The 23,095-nt window shown below is 35.5% G+C and overlaps 1 protein-coding gene across 1 annotated transcript in view; it reads left to right on the top strand.

Annotated features, from left to right (window-relative positions):
• The first annotated feature begins 4,030 nt into the window (after positions 1 to 4,030).
• The window catches only part of LOC135155970 (uncharacterized), a 29,888-nt gene continuing 10,823 nt past the window's right edge, over positions 4,031 to 23,095 (top strand). Inside the window, exon 1 of the mRNA XM_064106613.1 lies at positions 4,031 to 4,874. Coding sequence (XP_063962683.1) covers positions 4,031 to 4,874 — 844 coding nt within the window. The remainder of the gene's footprint in view (positions 4,875 to 23,095) is intronic.

The following is a 23,095-nucleotide window of genomic DNA, read 5'->3' on the forward strand; positions in this document are numbered from 1 at the left end:
GATTAGGTATGAAGGGGCTAAGTTATTGAGTATGTTAAACATCATTAGTGCAACACTTCCTTTTCTTTTCAAATGTATCACAATTTAGTTCATTTAGATTATCGTTTCCGGATGAATCACAGGCGGTATTATTGATAACGCGAGCTGCTCGATTTTGAATCTTTTGGAGGCTATCTTTTAGACATTTGCCGCGATTTCCCCATACTACATCACAATATGACAGATGAGATGAAATCAGGGCGTTGTAGACTAGAATCATTGTATCCTTGTCAACCATACTTCGTATCGATTTTAGCATAAACAAACCGCTACTACATTTCTTCTGTACATTTTGAATGTGTTTTCCCCATGACAAATTTTCATCTAAAATTACTCCTAAATGTTTGCACTGGGTAACTCTTGCTAGGGGGGTTCCATCAATGCTAATATTTAGCGATTCATCTTTGAATAGTTTCAATCGATTTCTAGTTCCTAGAACAATATATTCAATTTTTGTATATTCAAACTAAGCTTATTGTGATCAAGCCATCGTTTCACATTTTGCAAATCTTTATTGATTTTGTTTTCTAGATCAGAGTAGTTGTTACTTGCATAATATAAAATAGTGTCATCTGCATACGTACTTATTTTGCAATTTCTAAGAACTAAAGGCAAATCATTAATATGTAAAATGAAAAGAAGCGGCCCTAAAATGGACCCTTGAGGGATTCCAGATTTAATGGGTAATACATCAGATGATATACCATGTACTGTCGTTTTCTGGCATCTTCCATGTAAGTAACTTGTAAACCATTCAATTGAGTGATCCCCAATTCCATATTGTTTTAATTTTTGGATAAGCAATTCGAAATCAACTGTGTCGAATGCTTTTTTTAAGTCTAGCATGACAGAGCATACAATTTTGCCTTCATCAAAGCGTTTTAGCCATTCATCTGTTGTATTGAGTAATGCCGTTGCTGTAGAATGTAATGGCCGAAAGTCAGATTGGTAGTCATTAATCAAATTGTTCCTAGATTTAGTCAAGATCTTAAACAAGTTTGGCCTAAAACTAAGCCCCAGGCTAACTTTAGGCCTAGGCCCTAACTTGGCCCTGCCCCTGACGTTAGGTTACTCTTGAAGTCGAATATCAAAGCATTCCGGTACAAACGGTAGGCCTATATATATTTTGGGAACCAAATTAGGGTCTGAATAGGCATAGATCTAACCTAACGTAAACAGTCTTAAATTTCCATTAGAGTCTAGATCCAACGTTAGATCTCTAGACTACGTCAGATTTAAGATTAAATGGAACATTAGGCCTAGAATCTAGGTCTAGTTAGATCTATTAAGTTAGATCTAACGTTAGAGTCATGGCCTACTAACTCTAAGCTAACGTTAAATATAACGACAACATTACCTAACGTTGTCGTTTGTCATACCTAAAGAGTTACATTATAGATCCAGCTTATAGAAAGTGAAATGACCGTCTTATCTTTTCACCCGACTCACCTTTTGCGAGCATGCATTTGAACGAACAACTGCAACAAGACCTGATGATTAATACATCCGTTATGTCCTTAATAATTAGTTTTCTTTTCAATAATGCCATATATTTTAGCAGGAATTAACAAGCAAAAGTCAAAGATCGGCATCGTTCCATCGATATGTCATATCTGTTGTGCGCACTTGCGTAATAGGCGCGTAAATGCGCGAATTGTCTAAAACTTTCGATCAAATCGCGCGGATATTTATGGTATCCGCAATCACCGCAGAAAGCAACATTTTCCATGCAATCAAATGGGGATCTCAGGCAAATTTTGCTACGCCCGTCGTTAAGGGGTAGGTTGCCCTTGTGTACCACCTTAGTTTGTTGTTTTGCAGGCATGGTCATTTACATGACCTCAATTTTGACCAATCAGAGGAACAGATTATTTGACATTCTTAAAGAGAGGTTTATACAGAAAGGATAATAACTTGAGTAATGGACATGCTCTATAGGCCCACTTCATACACCTTTTGAGGCTTAAATTTCCACTAAATATTTCATAATTTAAATCATATTTCAAACATACTATCATTCAACTATTCTTAATTTATGTATCGGATTTTGAATACTTGCAACATTGTGCAGGAAGCAGAATTAACGATGGAAAAAAAATAAGCTAGATTTTCCTGAACTAAGTAAAAACATAGGGACAAAGAAAACGCCCTCTACTATACAGTGCGTTTCAAAAAAATAGTTTACACATTGGTACAGGTCCACTTAAGCAAATAACGATATAACTGCCGAAAAAAATTTCCGCTTGAGTGAGCACTACTTACTTTTTAAAATTGAAAAATTTGCGCAGAACTCTGAAATTGTTATGCGATAAAAGTAAACCTTAATCATGAAGAATATGAGAAATTTAGCTAGTAAAATTTATTTGATGATATATTTCACCTTTTTAACTTGTTTCCTTGCCAAAAACATTTCGAAGAGTGCATTGCACCCCACCCCACTCCCCCACACACCGAGGCCATCGTGTCGATATTTGCTTTACACTGAGCTGTGATTTACATGAAATGGCTTAGGCTTCATTTTCATTTTGTTAATCATTTTCAAGCTTGGGAAAAGTGTGGAAAAACAAGTATAAAATGACAAATGAAATGTAAACCCACTTTGAATGATACAAACTTAATTAAAAAAAAGCTGGAGATATCTGATATAAACTTTTGTTCAGATTCAGTTATGTCCTCAGATCCAGCTGGCACAAAAAGGGTAAGGGTTGTGCTTACTAAGTGTTGAAATTTCAATTTGGGTGGCAAAATTATTACAGAATGCTTAAATGTATCCGTTTAATTTCAATTGACTAAAAGTGCAAAGGAAATGGATGAGAAATGTTTCGCATGGTAAGTTTGATTTCGCCCTTTCCCCTTTACAAAGCGTGAAAACGAGCATTTCTGCGTAAATAGATTTCTGCGAGCTTTAAAAAAATGGACAGTGCTCACTCAAGTGTAACATTCTGTCAAACTTTTACATGCATTAGATAGATGAGACCCAAACCCAGGATTATATGTGAAAAATTTACCCACATGTTGTATATTTTTTTATTCCCAGGGCTTTTTCAAAGTGTACACTTTTTTAGGATACGCACTGTATAGCTAAAAAAAAAGGCCTCTGAAGGGTCGAGTGACGTTATACTTAATTTTCATATTGTCATTGTGTTATTAAAACAAGAAAAATCTCAATCGTACATTCAACAGTCTGGGTAAGCATGGGTGTGGAAAATGAATATGAGGGTGCGGGTTAATATGAGTGTGAAGATTGAATATACGGGAGTTGATGATCATTGTTGTGAAAAAAAAATGTGAGGGTGTGGGCTACTCTCGGTGTGAAGAACGAATATGAGCGTGTGGGTGAGTATGATGTGAATAATAAATATGAGGGTGCGGTTGAATATGGGCGGGTGAAGAATGAATATACAATTATGGGAGTTGATGAATATGGGAATGAAAAATGCATGTGAGGGTGTGGGTGAGTATGGGTGTGAACAAAATAATGCAAAGTTGTGGTTGATTATGGGTGTGAAAAATGAATATGATGTTGTAGGTGAGTATGGTGAGAAGAATGAATATGAGGGTCTTGGTGAGTATGAGAGAGAAGAATGAATATGAGGGTGTGGGTTAGTATGGGTGTGATGAATGAAAATGAGGGTGCAGGTGAGTATGAGAGAGAAGAATGAATACTAGGTTGTGGATGAGTATGGGTGTGAAAAATGAATATGAGGGTCTGGGTACGCATGTGACAAGAATTAACATGAGGGTGTGGGTGAGTATGGGTTAGAATAATGAATATGAGGGTGTGAATAGGTATATATAAAGAGTAAATATGAGAGTTTAGATAAGTATGGGTTTGAAAAATGAATATGAGAGTATGGGTGGACATGGATTTGAAGAATTAATTAGATGGATGAACATGACCTCCTGGTAAACGCACGGACATTTTGAGAGCTCCCGATATTTCAACAAAAATTGGAGAAAATATCCCTTAAACTATTGCATATTCGTGAATATGGATAGAGGAATGCGAGATTACAACCTTAGGGCGCAGCAGAAAGGAAAATCTCAATCTACTGCCGCAACTAAGAGCAAAAACAGTGAGGTAAATACTACCGATAGTGAGCAGTCCACCACTACCACTACAGGCGCCATGACAGGTGACACGTCATTGCACGAGGAACGCAGCGCTCAGGGAGCAGCCATGGGCATGGTACCTCCGGAACTCGCGTCGTTTATGCTGGAGTCAAGGGCTTCATTCACACAATTAAACGGTAAGCTGGATAAATTTATGGAAGAAATGTCTACTATGAAAGCAGATCTTGCTAATACTAACCATAAAGTATCAGATCTTGAAACGGGTCTTACTCTAACTTCTGATAAAGTTTCAAGTATTGAAAACACCTATCTTCCCCAGTTGCGTTCCCAAATCCTCAATAAAATAGAAGAACTTGATGAAAAACTAATATTGAGTGAAATTCATGATAGGAAATCTAACTTACTCATTTACGGAGTTCAACAAAGAAATGAGAAGGAAAACACCTACGATGTAGTGCATGAAGTGTTTGTTCATTTTATGGGAATATCAAAGGAAGAAGCGTCCCGGGTCCCTCTTGTTAACGCACACAGGCTACCCTCTTCCACCCGTGGAGTTGCAGAATCTCAACGTCAACCCCCAGCAATCATTGTCAGATTCGTCAGGATGATTGACCGTGATCGTTTGTTGTATGGATTTGAGCGACGACCACGTCAACACTCACCGACATCTACCCAGCAGCCTAACCCACAGCCTCAATCTTCCCCCTACAGTAAAGTTACCATTCGCACCGATTTGCCCCCGAAAATGAAAAAGGAGAGGGGTAGGTTGGCTTCAATCGCGTATTCACTACGAAAAAATGATCATGTGGCTACGAGAATCAAAATTGTTGGATCGAAAGTGATTCTTCAAACACGCAAATTCTCGAGGAGTGCTGGAGCAACCCCTGAGAGCTGGTCCGTTTGGTCCGATCCCGGTAGCGAAAAGTAGTGATGTTTACAAATGTCAAAAAAAATGTTTCAGAAGCAATTGTTAAGAAAACAGCTAACTCTTGAAAAAAAAATCAATGAAATAATACTCAAATGAAATATGTACTTGAAGAACGATGAAGAGTGTATCCACGCTGAATAACATCGATACATGAGATAAAACATCGGCCAGGTGATGGAATTATGCATTTAAAAAAATAATTGTACCCTTTGGAGCATTTATTATTTTTTTTTAAGTAGCTACATGACAAAAATGGTGTGTTAAATGAATAACTATAAGACGGCAAAATTTTGCAGATTATAAAAGTATGAAATTAGTATTTATTGAAAGAAAGTGATGGAAGATAAGGTAAAGCTGCTTGTCACTTTTCCTTTAAGGTTTGTGAATTCCCCCGATTTGGTTGTAACTAAAGTTGAAACATATAATCATTAGCTTTAACGGCAAGTCATTAGAAAGGAGAAATAAAGGGTTTTGAAGTCCTGGTTTTTATTTTCATTTTTATTTTATTTAACGATCAATTAGTTTGAAAAAATCTTTAACACGATTGACTTGTGTATTTATAATGAGAACAAATGATAATAAGCATCTAACAACAAGCCATAAAAAAGGAATGTTGGAAAATTATGAAATTGTAGAATACAATGTAACAAAATGATATATATATTTTTTTTCTTCAAATTGAAAGTGCCTTTCACTTTTTTATTTTTTTTTTGTATTGTTTTACGGAAGAAGCCGGGAAAGGGTAAGAAATTGAATGAAAGGGTGAACAAAAAAAATGAATTAAAAAGTGAAAAATTGGCATCAAAATTAGTTTTGAATCAAGTAATTGAATTTGGCAGCATGTCTTTATTAAAAAGAAGTGATAGAAAGATTAGAAAGAATTGAATAAGTTGAAATAGAATTAAAAAAAAAATTCAACTGAAAGTCCTTTACTTTTGTATCACGAACATTTCAATGAACATTACTTATAGAATGTGGCTCCAATGTACATAAAACTAAAACGTTGCTACAAATAATCGTTGGAAAGGAAATGTTTAAAAGGAAGTGATTGAAAGATTTAAATGAAGAAAGGGCAGAATGAAATGAAACAGAATGAGAATACATTTAGATTCTCCAAATGGAAAGCCCTTCACGTTTATTCTCTTTCTTTAAAACATAATCAATACCTGTAGAAGTGTAGTAAAATGGTTGCATTTGGTTTTTTTTTTTTTTTGGAGCAAATAATCATTAGTATTCAATTGAAAGATCATGTTAGAAAGAAATGATAGAAAGATGACGGAATGAGAAGAGGGTGTTTTTTTTGGTTTGCTTTTTCGATTGAAAGGCCTTCACTTTTCTTGTAGGTCTTTTTTTTTTTCTTTTTCTTTTTGTAAAAGAGGGAAAGAAAATTGTAAAAGATGTTTACAGTGAATGATTAGAATACTCAAAGCTGAAACAAAGATTTATAAAAGTATGACAGCAAGTCATCAGTACAGTAGAAAAGTATAGAAATTGAGGAATGGATGGAATGAAATGAAAAACGATGACAAGAAATGTTTGCTTACAAATGTTTTGACATCAAGTCATTTTAGAAAGAAGTGTTGGAAAGATAGAGAAAGGATTTAATTGATTGAAGAAAAAAAATCACTTCACATATAAATCTCTTAACATATATAAAGTTACAAAATAATTATTTTGGTCTTAATTGAACATCCCATACTTGTATTTGTATAAATAATGGGACATGATTTCGTTTTACTGTTCCAAACGCATAAATAACCTCTTTTCTATCGCGTTAACTCTCTTAATGCAACTTATAATTCCAAATTAGGAATACTCACTTGTTTATATTAAAAATGTATTTGCATAACATTTTGCGTGTCTATTTTTTTCCATGAAAGGTTGTTTGGGTCAACTGTAGATAAATGATTTTTTATGTTTGAGTGCCTTTCCTCGAATGGAAAAGATAGACATTGTAAATGATTCTACAAGATCTAATGTAAAAGTTTAATGTCTCGGACATGAGTCCATTATTATTTGTTATTCCATCAACAAGGATATGCTCGACGTATATAGAAAATGCATTTAAACAAAAATGCTAAATGACGGTATCAATTTCGAGAGAGTTGAGATACATAGCTTTCGTTCAATTCCTTTTTCATATTATATAATGTAATTCTGTTTAGATCTAGATATAAAACTAGAAAAATATATAAGGCATACTCATTTGTATATATATATATATATAATGTATTCGCATGACACATTGCACGTCTATCTTTTTTTTATGTCCTTGAAAGGTTTTCGAGGCAAAGTGTTGAAGATTTTTTTTCGTTTACCTATGTATGTTTCAGTGCCTTTCCTCTGATTAAAAAAAAGGTCAAGTGGCTTGAATAACGGTTTTCAAAGGCTTTCAATAACTTGGAGTAGCTTGTTGAATGCTCTTGTTTGACCCTTATTTAAACGGCTCAGTTTATCATTGACCTGCTCTAATATGCAATGTTCTTTGTCACAAATATTTATAAATTATTATGATAAAGAAAATGACAAATTGCTGATTAGAGGACAATGGAAAAAAACTATATAATTTTAGATATTTTATTATTGAGACTTGTTTAACTAATTTCATTGATCAACGAAAAAAGGTTAATCAGCAGAAGTCTTTTTTGTAATTCACAGCATTAGAGGGGGAAAGAAGTTAATTCAATGTTAATTTGAGTTTGAATAAATTATTTTATCAATAAAGTTTGCACATGTCATAAACCTCTGTAAACCATTTTTATTCAGTGTTGCTATTTTAAACAAGATGAATAATTTGTACATACACCAAATGCGAAATAAGGTAGACCATGCCCCAGTTTGATTTAGATTAAGATTATTGTTGCAAAATTCGAACATTGACTTTTTTCACCTCCATTCATTTTACTGGGAAGTCTGCCCTGAATTGTTTGTATCAATGATTTGCCACTTTAAGTATTGTTATAGGGAGGCTTCCCATCTTCGTTAATATCTATGGGAGCTCACCCATGTTCGTTATGCATCTGTTAAGAACGCAAAGGTTAACATTCAGTGGACATTGTATATATGTAAATGTTAACCTGTTGAATCTTTGTTTGATTGTAGATTTTTTTCATGTTTGCTATATGTGCATAACCAGTTTTTCTATATCGAATTCTTCTCTCCAGGTCTTTGCCTCGCCCACACTCACATGCAAGCGGTATCCATGGTCTCCACAGGAAGCGCTGTTTTGCATTTCGTGTTATTCTCACAGAATTCCCGGTCATTGAAAATCAACCTTTTGCAATGTTGAGTGATGATGAGTTATACAATTTGTTTAGGCCGAACACTGAAACCCAACAGAATAATTGCAACCTGCCGTATTTTGAAAACCTTGTATCCAAGGAAATGAATTTAGCTGTAGACTTAAATGATAATAATGACAAGAATTATCACAGTTCAAATTACTTCACCATAAATCAATTTAAATCTCCGGATAAGTCAGCGAATACATTTTCAATTATGCACATGAACATAAGGAGCCTGAGGTGCAACTTTGATAATTTACGTCTTTTAACTGATACATCTCCACAAACGAATTTGTCTGTAATCGCGTTAACTGAGACATGGTTATCTCAGGAATCTAATACTTTATACTCACTTCCTGGTTATACCTTCGTAGAAAATAATAGAGGTAATAGAAGAGGAGGAGGGGTAGGTCTCTATATCAATGAAAAGTTAGAATATTTCATACATAGTGATCTTAATTGTATGAATGATTTTGCTGAATCTATCGTTATTGAAATTCAAATCCAAAAATCTAAAAACATTATTATCGCAGTATTTTATAGACCTCCCAACTCCAACACACATAATTTTTTAGAATACTTACAGGATTTTCTACAAAATCCAGTTTTTATCAATAAAGATTGTTATATAGCAGGAGATTTCAATATAGACATATCTAATTCTAACCATAATGCCTCACAAGAATTTCTGGACATAATGATATCCTCATCTTTTTTACCATTGATTACAAAACCAACCCGGGTTACTAACCAATCTGCAACCCTTATTGATAATATTTTCTGTAATGTCACTCCTTTACCCGAGTCGGGCATTATTTTATCTGATATCTCAGACCATTTTCCGATATTTTCAAGAGTCCCGTTTAGGTTAACAAAAAATTATTCCCCGCAGCAAAAGTTCCGAAAAGTAACGCCAAATAATATAGCGAGGTTGAAAGAAGGTCTAGAAGACGCCGACTGGTCTGAGGTTTTTAGTTTGCAAGATACCAATACTGCATATAATATATTCATTAAAAATTTAACCACACACTTAGATAGACACTTACCATTAGTCAATAAATGTTATAATTATAAAAAGAGTCCAAGACTTCCTTGGATATCGAAATCAATATTACGGTCAATAAATCGTAAAAACAATTTATACTATGCCGACAAAATAAATCGTTCAGAGAAGTCGCATCGCAAATACACTATGTATAAAAATAACCTCACAAAAATTTTGCGCAGCGAAAAACGAAAATACTTCACAAACCAATTAATTCGTTTCAAGCATGATATAAGAAAAACATGGAAAACTATAAACAATGCCCTAAATAAGTATAGCGTAAAATCGAACATAAAAACAATAAAACACAATGATATCGAAATTCATGATTCTTTTCGGATAGCTGACATATTCAATCAATATTTTTCACAGATCGGAAAAAATCTTGCCGACAATATACCATTAACACAAAAGAAATTTACCGATTTTACTCACCGACCAAATCCTAATTCTCTTTTTCTATTACCAGTACATAGGAATGAAATAATAGATACAGTGAATAACTTAAAAAACAAAAAGAGTTGTGGTCATGATGGTATTGATAATATTTTATTAAAGAATGTCATAGAATATATTGTTGATCCATTAGTACACATATTTAATCTTTCCTTAATTAATGGCGTCGTGCCTGACAATATGAAAACATCTAAGGTAATACCAGTGTATAAAAAAGGAGATAAGAATAATGTATGTAACTATAGACCGATATCTTTATTGCCTACTCTATCAAAGGTTCTAGAAAGAGTGATGTATACAAGACTATTAGACTTTTTGAATAAATATAATATAATTTCTGACTTTCAATTTGGATTCCGCCAAAAGCATAGTACATCTCATGCTACACTTTCATTTGTTGAAAAAATCACAAAAGCTATTGATAACTTTGAACATACAGTAGGTGTTTTTCTGGACCTCTCCAAGGCCTTTGACACTATAAATCATGAAATACTACTATACAAACTTGAAAATTACGGAATCCGTGGAAAGGCCTTGGAGTGGTTCAGGAATTACCTAATAAACCGTAAACAGTTTGTTAACATAAATGAACGAAATTCTTCTCTACTAAAGGTCAACTGGGGTGTTCCTCAAGGTAGCATACTGGGCCCACTTTTATTTACGATCTATATAAATGACATCCACAATTCTTCGACAATATTATCTTATATTCTTTTTGCAGATGATTCAAATGTACTTTATTCTCATCCCAATCCCGATATTTTAGTCAATATATTGAATATTGAACTGGAGAAGCTAGTACAATGGATAAGATCTAATAAATTGTCAATCAATGTACAAAAAACGAAATGTATGCTTTTCAGCAATTCTTTAGATAAATTACCATACGATATTAAATTGGACGACGCTGACATTGAAGTGGTCGCTTCAACAAAATTTTTAGGCCTGATAGTAGACAACAATTTATCTTGGAAAACACACATTGATTCTATATGCCGTACAATTTCACGTAATATTGGTGTTATAAATAAGGTCAAGTTTTTTCTTCCAACTTCCTCCCTAAAAATGCTTTATTCAACATTAATTTTACCTTATCTAAACTATGGGATAATTGCCTGGGGAAATACACATACATCATATCTAGAAAGAATATTACTTTTACAGAAAAAAGCATTGCGCGTTATTTTTAATATGTCCTGGAGATCCCATACAGACCAATTGTTTATTGACAATAAAATCTTAAAAGTAAAAACATTATATCAATATAACTTGGGTCAATTTATGTATCAATTAAATAATAATATGCTACCATCAATCTTCGATTCTTCATTTAACAAAAACAAAACTATCCATAAATACCCTACACGTCAATCCGACGAATTTCATTTTCCTTTACCCCGGACAATTCTTGCCAAATCTATCTTTACTTTCGAAGGCCCTCGACTTTGGGGCACTCTTAATAATACTATCAAAGATTCCCCAAGTCTAAATTCTTTTAAATTTAAGTTCAAAAAGTTTCTCCAAGATACTCGTTAGTTTGTTTAACTCTTCATCACTCATACATTATATTTTTCATTTATACTTAGCACTACTAAGTGTGAAATATGATAATTTTCGTTTTCCTGTTGATCCGTAATATTCGCTGTGAGTGCCGGGGCAAGAATCTGGAGACCATTGATTTCGTTTTTCTCTCATTTTCTATTTCTTTCTTTTCTTTTTTCTTTTAAACTATTCATTTAAATAGATTTAAGCTCAACTTCTACATGTTGTATTTGTGTTTTGTTTACATTGTTCATACAAATATGTAATAGGAGGCTGCATTCTACAAGCTTCGCTTTTTTAGCAGCCTCCTCCGTTTCCGACCTGTTATCTTAATTATTACATATAATAAGTTTCTTTGTCTTATTGATTATATCAAGATGTATGTAACAAAACGTATTGTAAATGATTGTTGGAAATGGAAAAATAAATGAAATGAAATATGAGGGTGTGGTCAGCATGGGTTTGAAGAATGAATATGAAGGTGTGGGTGAGTATGTGGGAAGAATGAATATGAGGGTGTGGGTGAGTATAGTGTGAAGATTGAATATGAGGGTGTGGGTGAGTATGGTGAAAAGAATGAATTTCAGGGAGCACGTGTGTATGTTGTGAAAATTTAATGTGAGGATGTGGATTAACATGGCGTGAAGAACGAATATAGGCAATGAGTGAGTTAAGGTGTGAAATGACTAGGATGATGGCGAGTGTATGTCATTCACGAATGGGGAATTATATCTTATCATACATGAGACTTCGCATACATTCGTAATTCCGACGCTTCGTTATTCCGAAGGTTCGTTAGTCCGAAAACGAAGTGAGGTTCGTAATTCCGAAGATTCGTTAGTCCGAAAACGAAATAAGGTTCGTTTGAAGTACTTATTATATCAATTTATTCCTTGAAGTTCTCAAAATATTCCTCTGCAGGTCTGATCGTCAAAACTTATCAACTGGCGCTGCATGCTCGCATTTTCATTAGCATGTATAATAAGCCTACTTCTACATGAATTCTAACAAACAACTTAAATCCCGTCCTTATGGCAGTTTATCAAAAATTTTAGCGCCCACTTCCTTCGCGCTCGACGTAATTAGTTCACCACACGTCTTGTTCATAATCACAAATATTGCTCAGAATGTTCATTTTTTTGGGACAAAATTCCTGACATTTCTATTAAATTTAGCTCGCTTCTCGCGTTCGCATTATTCAATCAGGGATTATGAGATACAATCCTCTTGTTTATAAGAATAAAGCTAAGAACTATGTGTTCAGACTACCGCTTCAAAGAAAAAAAAAATCAGCTTTGTGCAGCCGATCAGGGAAAATGTGAATGACCCCCCCCCCCCCCCCCCATTGGCGAAAGCTCGATCCACATCTGTATATATGCATACACAGTTGATGAATTAGAACGACATATTAGTATTTTTTTTTTGCAAAATGGGAAATTCCCTTTTTTCCCAAAATGAAATTTATCGTTTTTCGAAGTTAAATACCATTTTTTAAATGTTTGAAGTATACATTTTAGATTAGAAAATCCCAATTTTTGTTGGTTATTTTGATATTATCAGTTATTGTTTAGTAAGGTACTCAACGGGCTTTGAATGTCCATTTTGAGGCTAGAATATCTTCTCAGCTCGCGCTTCGCACTCGCATTATTCGATATATCCTATTCATGAGTCACTAAATGCAGTCCCTTTTTGCTCAGTATATTTCAGCTCGCACCTCGCGCTCGTATCAATTGTTCAGTTAGATGCACATCTTTTTAATGATTGCAAAAGCTGCTCAGAATGTTTTATTTTCATTTATTAAGGAAGTGTCCGCAAGTTTGAGCTTGCGATTCACGCTTGCAGTACCTCCCAAGAATGCCCTTTTAACAGTAAAACATCAGCTTTGAACATTTCCAAAACTGCTTTCTCGTTACAGTCTCTCGCAAAAATAAAACCTAAATATAAATCTTTCCATATCAGAAATCGCTTCAAAAAGGCTTTACTCTACTTTGCTCCGTCGCCTTATTTTTACCTCCCCATCCTCATAAAAATTGAACAGCAACGGTGACCCCCCCCCCCCCCTCCACCACGCTTAATTACCCATCCGGTTTTCCCGGCTTTGCCACCGATTATTTTATTTTACGGATTAACAAACTTTCGGAATAAAGAACCTTATTTTGCTTTCGGATTAACGAACCCTTTTTCGTTTTCGGATTAAGGAATATCGAAGTATAGGCAATTTACGTGTTTCGGAATTACGAACCTTTTGAACAACGAACCCTTCGCAATAACGAATCTTCGGAATTACGAAGTGTAACCATGAGAATACTCTTTGCCCTCCACAAACATAACGGTATTTCCCCACATTGTTTAGGGTGCAACCTTTATAAGGAGTGGTTCTGTATCGACTAGGCTAATTCAACATACATAATCTATTGTTTGGTTTATATTAAAGTAAAGCTTTGTGTAAACACTGTACAATGCTATGCACACATCTATATATGTGTGCATATGACAATAACTTCTTTAAATGTACTCTGTGTGCATTGTGAATGGAATGAGACTTGAGTCACAGTTGGCAGCCAATTCTAGTTGGACAAAGCGGGAAAAGAGGTTAATCTTTACAGTGATATTTCATTTGCTAATCATGTATGTGATTGTCTTTCATATTTGTTTTTATTACAGTAGATGTTTGCGTTTAACTCAGTTTGTGGAAATAGATGTGAATTGAATATAATATTATTAAACTTGTTTACCATTATTTTCATTTTAGCAAATAAAAAAATCCGATTACACATTTTCCGTAAACTCTAACGTTTGAAAAAAAGAATCCCCGTTTCCCGTTTTCTGAGACGCGCTCTACCTTTAATACATGAAATCAGATAGAAGGTAACACTAGACAGATTAAACTTCAAGTGCTCAGTTGACAGCCTTAAAATTTGAATCTCTTCATTCCATGAGTGAGATTTCGCATATACACAATGTGTGTACTTTGAGCTTTGAAGAAGAGGAAGTTGGCGCATTTTAGTGCGGAGTTTCATCTATCCTTTTAATAGTTCAACAGTTTAGATAAAATGGCAGCCCTTCATACTATAAAGGTGTTCATATCTTGCATGTCATTTTTATTTTGTTTCCCGATATCGATAAAAGGTACGTTGCTTGAGTTTTTGTATACCTGTAATGTTAATTTTATTCATGTACATAATCATTTATTTAAATAAAAAGTTGTTTATTTGGAAAGGTTTATATTAAAGTTCTTTGGTATGTTTGATGCGTTTATCCCGCTCCTTGAAGCAAGAATACGCTTTTGAAACTTACATGCCATGTTTTATTTCTCATTTCACTGAGAATCTTTTGAAAAGATTATAAGAGCAGAGTGTAATGAAACAAAATGATTACAGCTCCATGTGCGAAATGAAATATTTGTTGTAATCTGCATTTGTGGTAAATTGACCTGATTTTTTTCTGAATCCCCACCCCCTCCCCTTACCTTTTTGGTTTTATTCTGATTTCTTCCCTCCTTTGACTTGTCCTATCTTATAATATCTTTTTACTTTCTCCCCCCCCCCTCTCCTCCCTTGTTTTTGGCCGGCAATAAGGAAGTAGCATAGCACCCATGGATCTGCCTTCATGTAGCTTAAGTAACTACCTCATATTTATCATGTTTCAAAGGTGGACTTCTAGCTTTCCCTCTGTTGCATATCGTGTCATTATAATGTTCCCTTTTGGATCAAAGGTCAATTTTTAAGAACATGGAGTAGACGAATTCGGTGCCCCCCCCCCCCATTGCAGGGCCATAAAAGAAATGTCTTATCTTATGTTTCAGCGATGAGAGTTTCCCCCGTTTCAAAACTTGCTCGATTTTGTATAACTTGTGTACATGAACTGTATGTAATCGCTCTCTATGCACACTTTGATAATCGTATATTGACAAAGCGCAGCTTTTAATAATTCAGGCATAGTTTGTTCAGACAGTTGTTATGTTTCTAGGGGCATGTATTATATGGCTATCAAATCTGAATGAAAGCACAAATTAAGACAGGAAGGGGAACAGAACCATGATGTTAGCCAACAGGACGGTTCGTTTGTTAGTGGGGTAATGTTAAAGGCAAAAATCTTTATTATAATTCATATTGTTCAAAACACACGAAAATCATATTTTGATCACCCATTTTACAACTAACGTATTGCAAGCAGATTCTTTACTTTCATGGAAGTATATGTCTTGACTCCTGACAATATTCCTTTTGAAATTTACCCAGAAAATATAATCGGTAACATTCTGTTTCCGTTCTGTTTATGGTAACTCCCATAGGAACTCAATTGGACAACATTTTGTTGGTAAATGCCAAGCTGGTATATAACCAATTACCTAGGAAACACTTTACGTCCAGGTTAATTAGTCATAGTGGCTGACCTTATAGACGACAGATATCATTCTCGGGCCTTTTTTTATCAAAGTAGAGACAATGGCAGAGTAGGGATTCGAACTCACAACCTTGCGATAATGAGTCCAATGTTCTAACCAATGGACCACACGACCCGTCAAATGACGTCATAAATATGGCTCACAGAAGCTGGAATTTTGCCATGGTGATTGTCAATAACACATATCTACTAGTACAAAAAGTACAATATCCAGCAATTAAATGATTTCCTCTACGACAATTAGGATTTTCAAATAGCATACAAATAGATCGTCAGCCATCAAAGACTTGTTTTAACTGAAGATACCACCCTGTTCTCATGGCCATATAACATTTTATACTCATTCAGAAAAAACCAAGAGTAGAGCCTCTGGCAGTCTCTCCTGCATTACGCCTTTTTTCCAACACCGTGGTGAATGCGCCTCACAGCTGACCTCCCACTGCTCTTGCAACTTTCACTTAAGTTTTTGATTTCAGCTGGAATCAAGTTTTACATGTAAGTCTAGTACCAATGTGATTGTACTAGTTTTCTGACAACACAGAAAAAGTTTGGGGCAAAAATTGTGCTTTGTTTTTATATGATTTTGTGGTTTCAATTCTTCAAGTTTTTAGCTGTAATGGTTTTTAGCTTAGCACTGACTTTGGCCATAAATTTACTACAGTCTATTGTGGTCCACCCAAGGGGGCATTGAACACAATGAAAGGACTCAGCATTGTCACCCTCCTTTTGCTGGTTCTTTTCTGTTTGTCCAACACCTTGAATGAGGATCTTTCTTCTTCATCTATTCATACCTGGCCTCTGAATAGAGGCCATTACTACCACCATTGTCGTCACTATAAAAGGACGAGGATTTTGCGCTACAGCAATTCAACCAGTACATATCGCATTGAGTTGACAAAAGCTGATGATGTACATCCAAATTCTGGACCTGGGGAAAATGCTGAGGATAATGGAGCTTCTGCTGCATCTTCTAGTGCAACCTGCAGAGTGGTGTATGTAGTAGAGATGAACTAGCTGTTGGACCTACGCTTGTATGCATCGAATTGACTGCGGAAACTTGGAAATCACTCAAGTCACTCGGGATTACGAATAGACGCCCAAGCCACAGAGGTTGCAAAGGAGGTATACGAAGGCGTGTGAATCGATCGACAAGGTTTCCAATGGTTCCCAAGCTCATTTGATCAAATCCCTGGGCTCTGAACATTGCATATTGTTCTCTGGAATGCAAGATCTCTTAAGAAGACGATGCTGTAGTAACGTTTATCCGCCTGAGGTATAGATATAGAGACGAGGGTTTACCTTGATCCTTTGGTCAATCTTTCTTATGATCCGCGTCTGGTAACTATATCCTAGTATTATCCATACATGTAGCTGCTGATGATGTCCGATACGCGATGCGGCGACGGCTACTACTAGATGTCCACGTTGACTCGACGTGTATTCTCATAAGACAAACTGTGAACTCTGAACCTGACTGACTGGAACCAACAACTGTCTTAACTGACTAAACGTTATAAACTGATCGAACTAACTGAACTCACCGTCGGAGCTCGGTGCAGGGCTGTTTATATACTTATGGCGTGGTCGCGCACGCATGGTCCGTCGCGGCACTATTGAGGTCACGATCAATCGTACCATGCGTGCGCCCACGTTCCAGCCACGATCTCCATAATGCACAAGGTGACAGACTTCGTAGTTTCACAACATGGGATATATTGGCACTCAGTGAAACATGGTTCACGGGGAATGAACGTGATGGCCGGGTCTTGTCTGATATCTCCAACGACCTTCCATCTCATCAGCTCACCGAGAATAAAGAGATCAGGTGGCGGAGTTGGTGTATGCCTTCATCGACGCTTCAACGTTCTTGGAAAATACTTTTGATTGTCTTTTGATTATCTTCGCCTGGTGGTTATCTACAGACCATAGAGAACTATTGATCAACGATCAATATCTTCAATCTTTCTTGATGAGTTTGCTACCTTTCTTGAAGGACTGGCATATGAACGTAACCATCTTTTGCTGTGTGGTGACTTTAATTTTCATATCAATGATGAAACAGATCGAGAGGCAGTTTTGTTTCTTGACTTGATTTCGTTAGCTAACTTGATCCAGCATGCTAACTTCCCCACCCATCAAAAAGGCCATACTTTGGCTCTTGTTCTTACAAAGCATCGGAAGATGTGATATCTAACTTGTATTCATCGCATTTTCTTTCTTCTGATCACTCTTCCGTCGGATGCTTGCTTAATATCAAGAAGCCTGATCCAATGAAAATTGATATCAGTTTCCGCAAACTGAAGGACATTTACATTGAAGCTTTCCGTGAGGACATTCTAAAGTCTGAACTTTATGGATCACCGCTTTTGACCTTGACCGGCAGGTTCTTCAATATACCACTGTGCTTCAAACTCTACTACATAAGCATGCCCTTTATTACTAGATGTGCAACTGCTCGGCCTCACGTTGGTTTACGGATGATCTGCGGAAGAGTAAGCAGAGAGAAAGACAACTTTAGAGAAGATATAGTCTCTCCAAGACTGAAATTGACCGCCAGTTCACGCCGTATGATTGTTATCTCTACAGCAACCAGCTAGCCAAGGCGAAAAGAGAGTTTTACTCTGAACAACTCTTCCAAAGAGTTGATGGTTTGTCCTCTACCTCGCGACAAGTCCTCCCATCGAATGATGATGATCCTCATCTATATCTTTGCCGATCGTTTCTCTGACTTCTTCAGCACCAAGATTTATATCCTTATCATGTCCCTTTAGAGTCTAACCAATCTAGAACACGTCAGTTTTCGTAGTAGTCAGCTATGTTTTAATGGTTTCTCTCCAGTGTCAGAGGCCCAAGTTCGTAGAGTTATTAACGAGTCTCGTTCAACTTCGACTCGGCTCGACCCCATCCCTACCTGGCTACTAAAGAAATGCATTAATGAGTTAGCCCAGATTATAACAATTATTGTGAATGCTTCGTTTACTGATGGTTATTTTCCTGATTCTCTCAAACATGCTCATGTAACTCCACTCCTGAAGTCCACAAAGCTGAGTCCTGATTATCTAAAGAATTACAGACTGGTATCTAATCTTCAGTTCCTGGGAAAGACTGTAGAGAGGGTTGTATTAAAACAAACCCAGGAGTATTTGTGCATAATCTTCATTACGAGATGCAGTCAGGACACCGGCCACATCATAGTGGTGAAACCGCCTGTTTGAAGTTTTAAATGATATTCTTCTTTCCCTAGATAAAAGTGATGAATCGATTTTGTTGATGTTTGACTATTCTGCAGCCTTTGACAACGTGAATTATGATGCCATTCTAAGTCGTTTGCATGAAAGATCTGGACTTAAAGACACAGCCTTGGAATAGTTTCGTTCCTACCTTACTAACAGAAACCAGTCTGTTTTTGTTAGTGGCTCTGAATCCCATGTCAGCTCTTCTATCTTCGCAGTACCCCCAAGGTTCTGTCATTGGACCTTTGGCATTTACACTCTTCTCGTCTCCATTAGACGATGCCACTAGACACCATGGCATGTCATATGTAGATGACACTCAAATTTACATTGTGTTAAAGAAGGATGATCATGATGTTGCTTTACAAATACTCAGTTCATATTTCACAGACATTATTAATTGGTCCATACAGAATGTATTGAAGTTAAATGAAACTAAAACGTCATGTTTACACTTTGTGAGCAGGCATCGAACTTGTAGTCCCATTGGTTATATATGTTCAGATGGTACTGATGTAGAATGTTCTCCACGTTCCAGAAATTTAGGGGTCACATTTGATAATAATCTGTCTCTGAGGACTCATGTGAACAATGTATGTAGACCTGCCTCATTCGCGTTGAAAAAAAATTGGTAGCATCCGTCCATTTCTCTCAAAACAAGATCACCTAAACACTCGTTCAAGGCACTAGTCATGCCTCATGACTTTTGCAACAGTCTTTTATATGGTCTTCCTGATGCACAAATTAACAAACTGCAGTGAGTACAAAATACAGCCGCTAGACTGATTGCTAATCATCGTTCGCGTGAGTCAGTCACTCCACTGCTGGAGGAGTTTCACATGCTAAATTGATTTAGATTTTAAGATTCTCTTGTTGACATTCCAGTGTTTGAAGAAATCAGCTCCAGTCTATCTTCAAGAGTTGATATCAGAATATTCACCCTCCCGCAACTTGCGCTCAAGAAAAAAATCACTCTTAATAGTTCCTGCAACCAATATCCAGTCTTATGGTTCACGATCTTTTTATTCCGCATCACCTCATCTCTATAACAATCTACCACAGAGTATAAAACAAGCAAATTCAACAAAAAAAATCAAACCCATGTTAAAAACCTACTTTTTTGTTAAAGGACAAGTCCACCCCAACAAAAACTTGATTTGAATAAAAAGATAAAAAATTAACAAGCATAACACTGAAAATTTCATCAAAATCGGATGTAAAATAAAAAAGTTATGACATTTTTAAGTTTCGCTTCATTTCACAAAACAGTTATATGCACATCTCGGTCGGTATGCAAATGAGGGAACTAATGACATCACTCACCATTTCTTTTGTATTTTATTTTATGAAATATGAATTATTTTGATTTTCTCGTCATTGTCATGTGAAATGAAGTTTCATTCCTCCCTGAACTCGTGGTATTCCATTCTTTTAACATTTTGTGCTTCAGGCAAGAAGGTCCTACTCATCAAATTCGTAAAAATTGAAATATTGTATAATTCAAACAATAAAAAACAAAAGAAATAGTGAGTGGGTGACATCATCGACTCTCTCATTTGGATGTAACTGGCTCGTTCATATAACTATTTTGTTAAAAATAAGCGAAACTTTGAAATGTCATAACTTTCTTATTTTACATCCGATTTTGATGAAATTTTCAGCATTGTGCTTGTCTGATTTTTCTCTATTGATACAAATCAACATTTTACTGAGGTGGACTTGACCTTTAAATAGACTTTCCCTTTGCATGTGAAGCCCCTCAACTGTCTACCATGTCTACTGTGAACTATACAATTACTTTAGTTTTTTGCTGAAATTTCCTTCTCTCTTTCTATTTTTTTCTTAAGCGTTTAAAGACATGTTTTGTGATAAGCGCTTTACAAATAATGTTAATTATTATTAGTATTACGCGATTCAATATGGTAGCAGTGTTGACTTTGAAAACTACTATAAAGTAATCAATTACCACAAAAAACAAGATTCATATAATGATGTCATGCTATGTTCATTGAACCTAAATGGCATTTGATCTTGATCTTGTGACCTAAGACTTGTCAGTCATACTTGATTACCCTCATGTCCACATTTCAAAAACTGTATCCATAAACTTTCAAAGTTGTCACGGCAATTTAACAATCACCTCCAACATGGCCAAAGTTCATTGACCTTAAATAACCTCGGACTTTGATCATATGACCTGAAGTTTGCACAGAATGTTCAGCGATACTTGATTATTATTATGTTTAAGATTTATGAACTAAATTCATCCATTTTCAGAGGTATACTGCTAAATTCACATATACTCCCAACTTGGCCAAAGTTCATTGACCCTTAATGACCTTTGACCTTAGTCATGTGACCTGAATCTCAAGAAGGATACTCAAATAGCTAAGTTTTATAAACTAGGTTTATATACTTTCTAACATTTCAAAAACTTAACCCCAGATTAAGATTTTGATATTGATTCCCCCAACATGGTCTACGTTCATTAACCCTAAATGACCTTTGATCTTCAATTCAATTCGGTTTATTAGATATAATACAATGCCGTAGTCCGAAGACTAATTGTGCAAAGTTTACACTGAATATTATTTACATTTGAAGATTGTGTGTACACAAAGATTATTCACATATAAATGAGAAACATTCGGTTGATTTAGTCATGCATAAGTGAGATTTCAGTAGATAATAGTACTAGCATGTGATTCAGATAATTGTGTATTGGGGGAAAAACCTGTTTAAACTTAAAATCATACAACAAAAATGTCAGAAATATAAATCAGATTTGATTTCCATTATGAAGTTATGAAATAGAGATTTAGAATCAAGTTATTGCAACATAATTAATCATAGTTATAGAACATTTAAATAAAAAAAAAACATTGTTTGAGATATGAAGTCCATTAAGAATGGAACAGAGATTACTTTGAGATATGGGATTGAGGCTGATTGAAAATTAATGAGAACAAATACATGCATATAAATTAAAAATCATTCACATACAGTACCAGTCACAATTCTTTGACCACCCGCTCACCTCTCTCACCAGAGAACAATAGATTCAGTGGACCGAATCTATTGCTCTTCGGCGAATCAGGCAAACAGGTAGTCAAAGAACGGTGACTGGTAGGGGAAGGCGGGGTAAGTTGTGACACTTTTTTGCATTTTGCATGTTAGAATTGATATGACTAGTAATATTGTAGAAATAAGTACCTTGCCTTTAAATTTGATTCTTGGGAAATATTTTTCACCTATAATTAACTTTCTACCCCCACACTGAAAATCGTTGTGACCTTTGAAAAAACTGATGTCAAATGGCTCAACTTGCCCCATCTGTGGGGTAAGTTGCGCCACCGTCTGGGGTAAGTTGAGCCACAAAAACTATGTACAAAATGTATGCGGGAGAACCAGGATGTCAATTTGTCATTTAAAGTCTTTTCACTTGCTAATTCTCTATAAATACTAACATCTTCTAAAAGTAAAAGAACTGTCATGTGAATTTGCTCCTTTCTGCCTGCATATCAATGGCCTTTTATGTTTTTTATTTTTTAAATTATATATTACCATAAGAGTTACCATGGCTCAACTTGCCCCATGTTGGTTGGCTTGAATTAGCCCCGTCCGAACTTTTTGCGATATTTTCACATCCACACATTTCTTATGCATCCATCATGTAAAAGACTATGACAAAAGTGAGAATCCATACCTGGACTAACAATATTGTTCTTATTTCTATAATATATTTAAAGAAGTGTGTGGGTAAAAAGCACTTATCTATTTCACACCCTTTTTTACTTTTTTGGCTGAAATTTGTATTTTTCCCTCTAAAAAAGTACTTTTTGTTTCAAAGTTGAAAATAATGTGGTGGGGTTGAGGGCTTTGCAATGGGTCATCAATAAATGACATCACCACAATGTCTGACTAATTCATTATTAGCCTGGAGGTGGTGGCTCAACATGCCCCTATGCTCAACTTACCCCGCCTTCCCCTACTGTAGCTAAACATTTACAACTGAGCATTGACCAGTTTGACAATGAGGGTACACTTGATTTCCTATATCGTTCAGTTCTAGTATAAGGAAGGTCCA

This window comes from Lytechinus pictus, chromosome 11 (assembly GCF_037042905.1).
Source record: "Lytechinus pictus isolate F3 Inbred chromosome 11, Lp3.0, whole genome shotgun sequence".
Taxonomy (NCBI): Eukaryota; Metazoa; Echinodermata; class Echinoidea; order Temnopleuroida; family Toxopneustidae; genus Lytechinus; species Lytechinus pictus.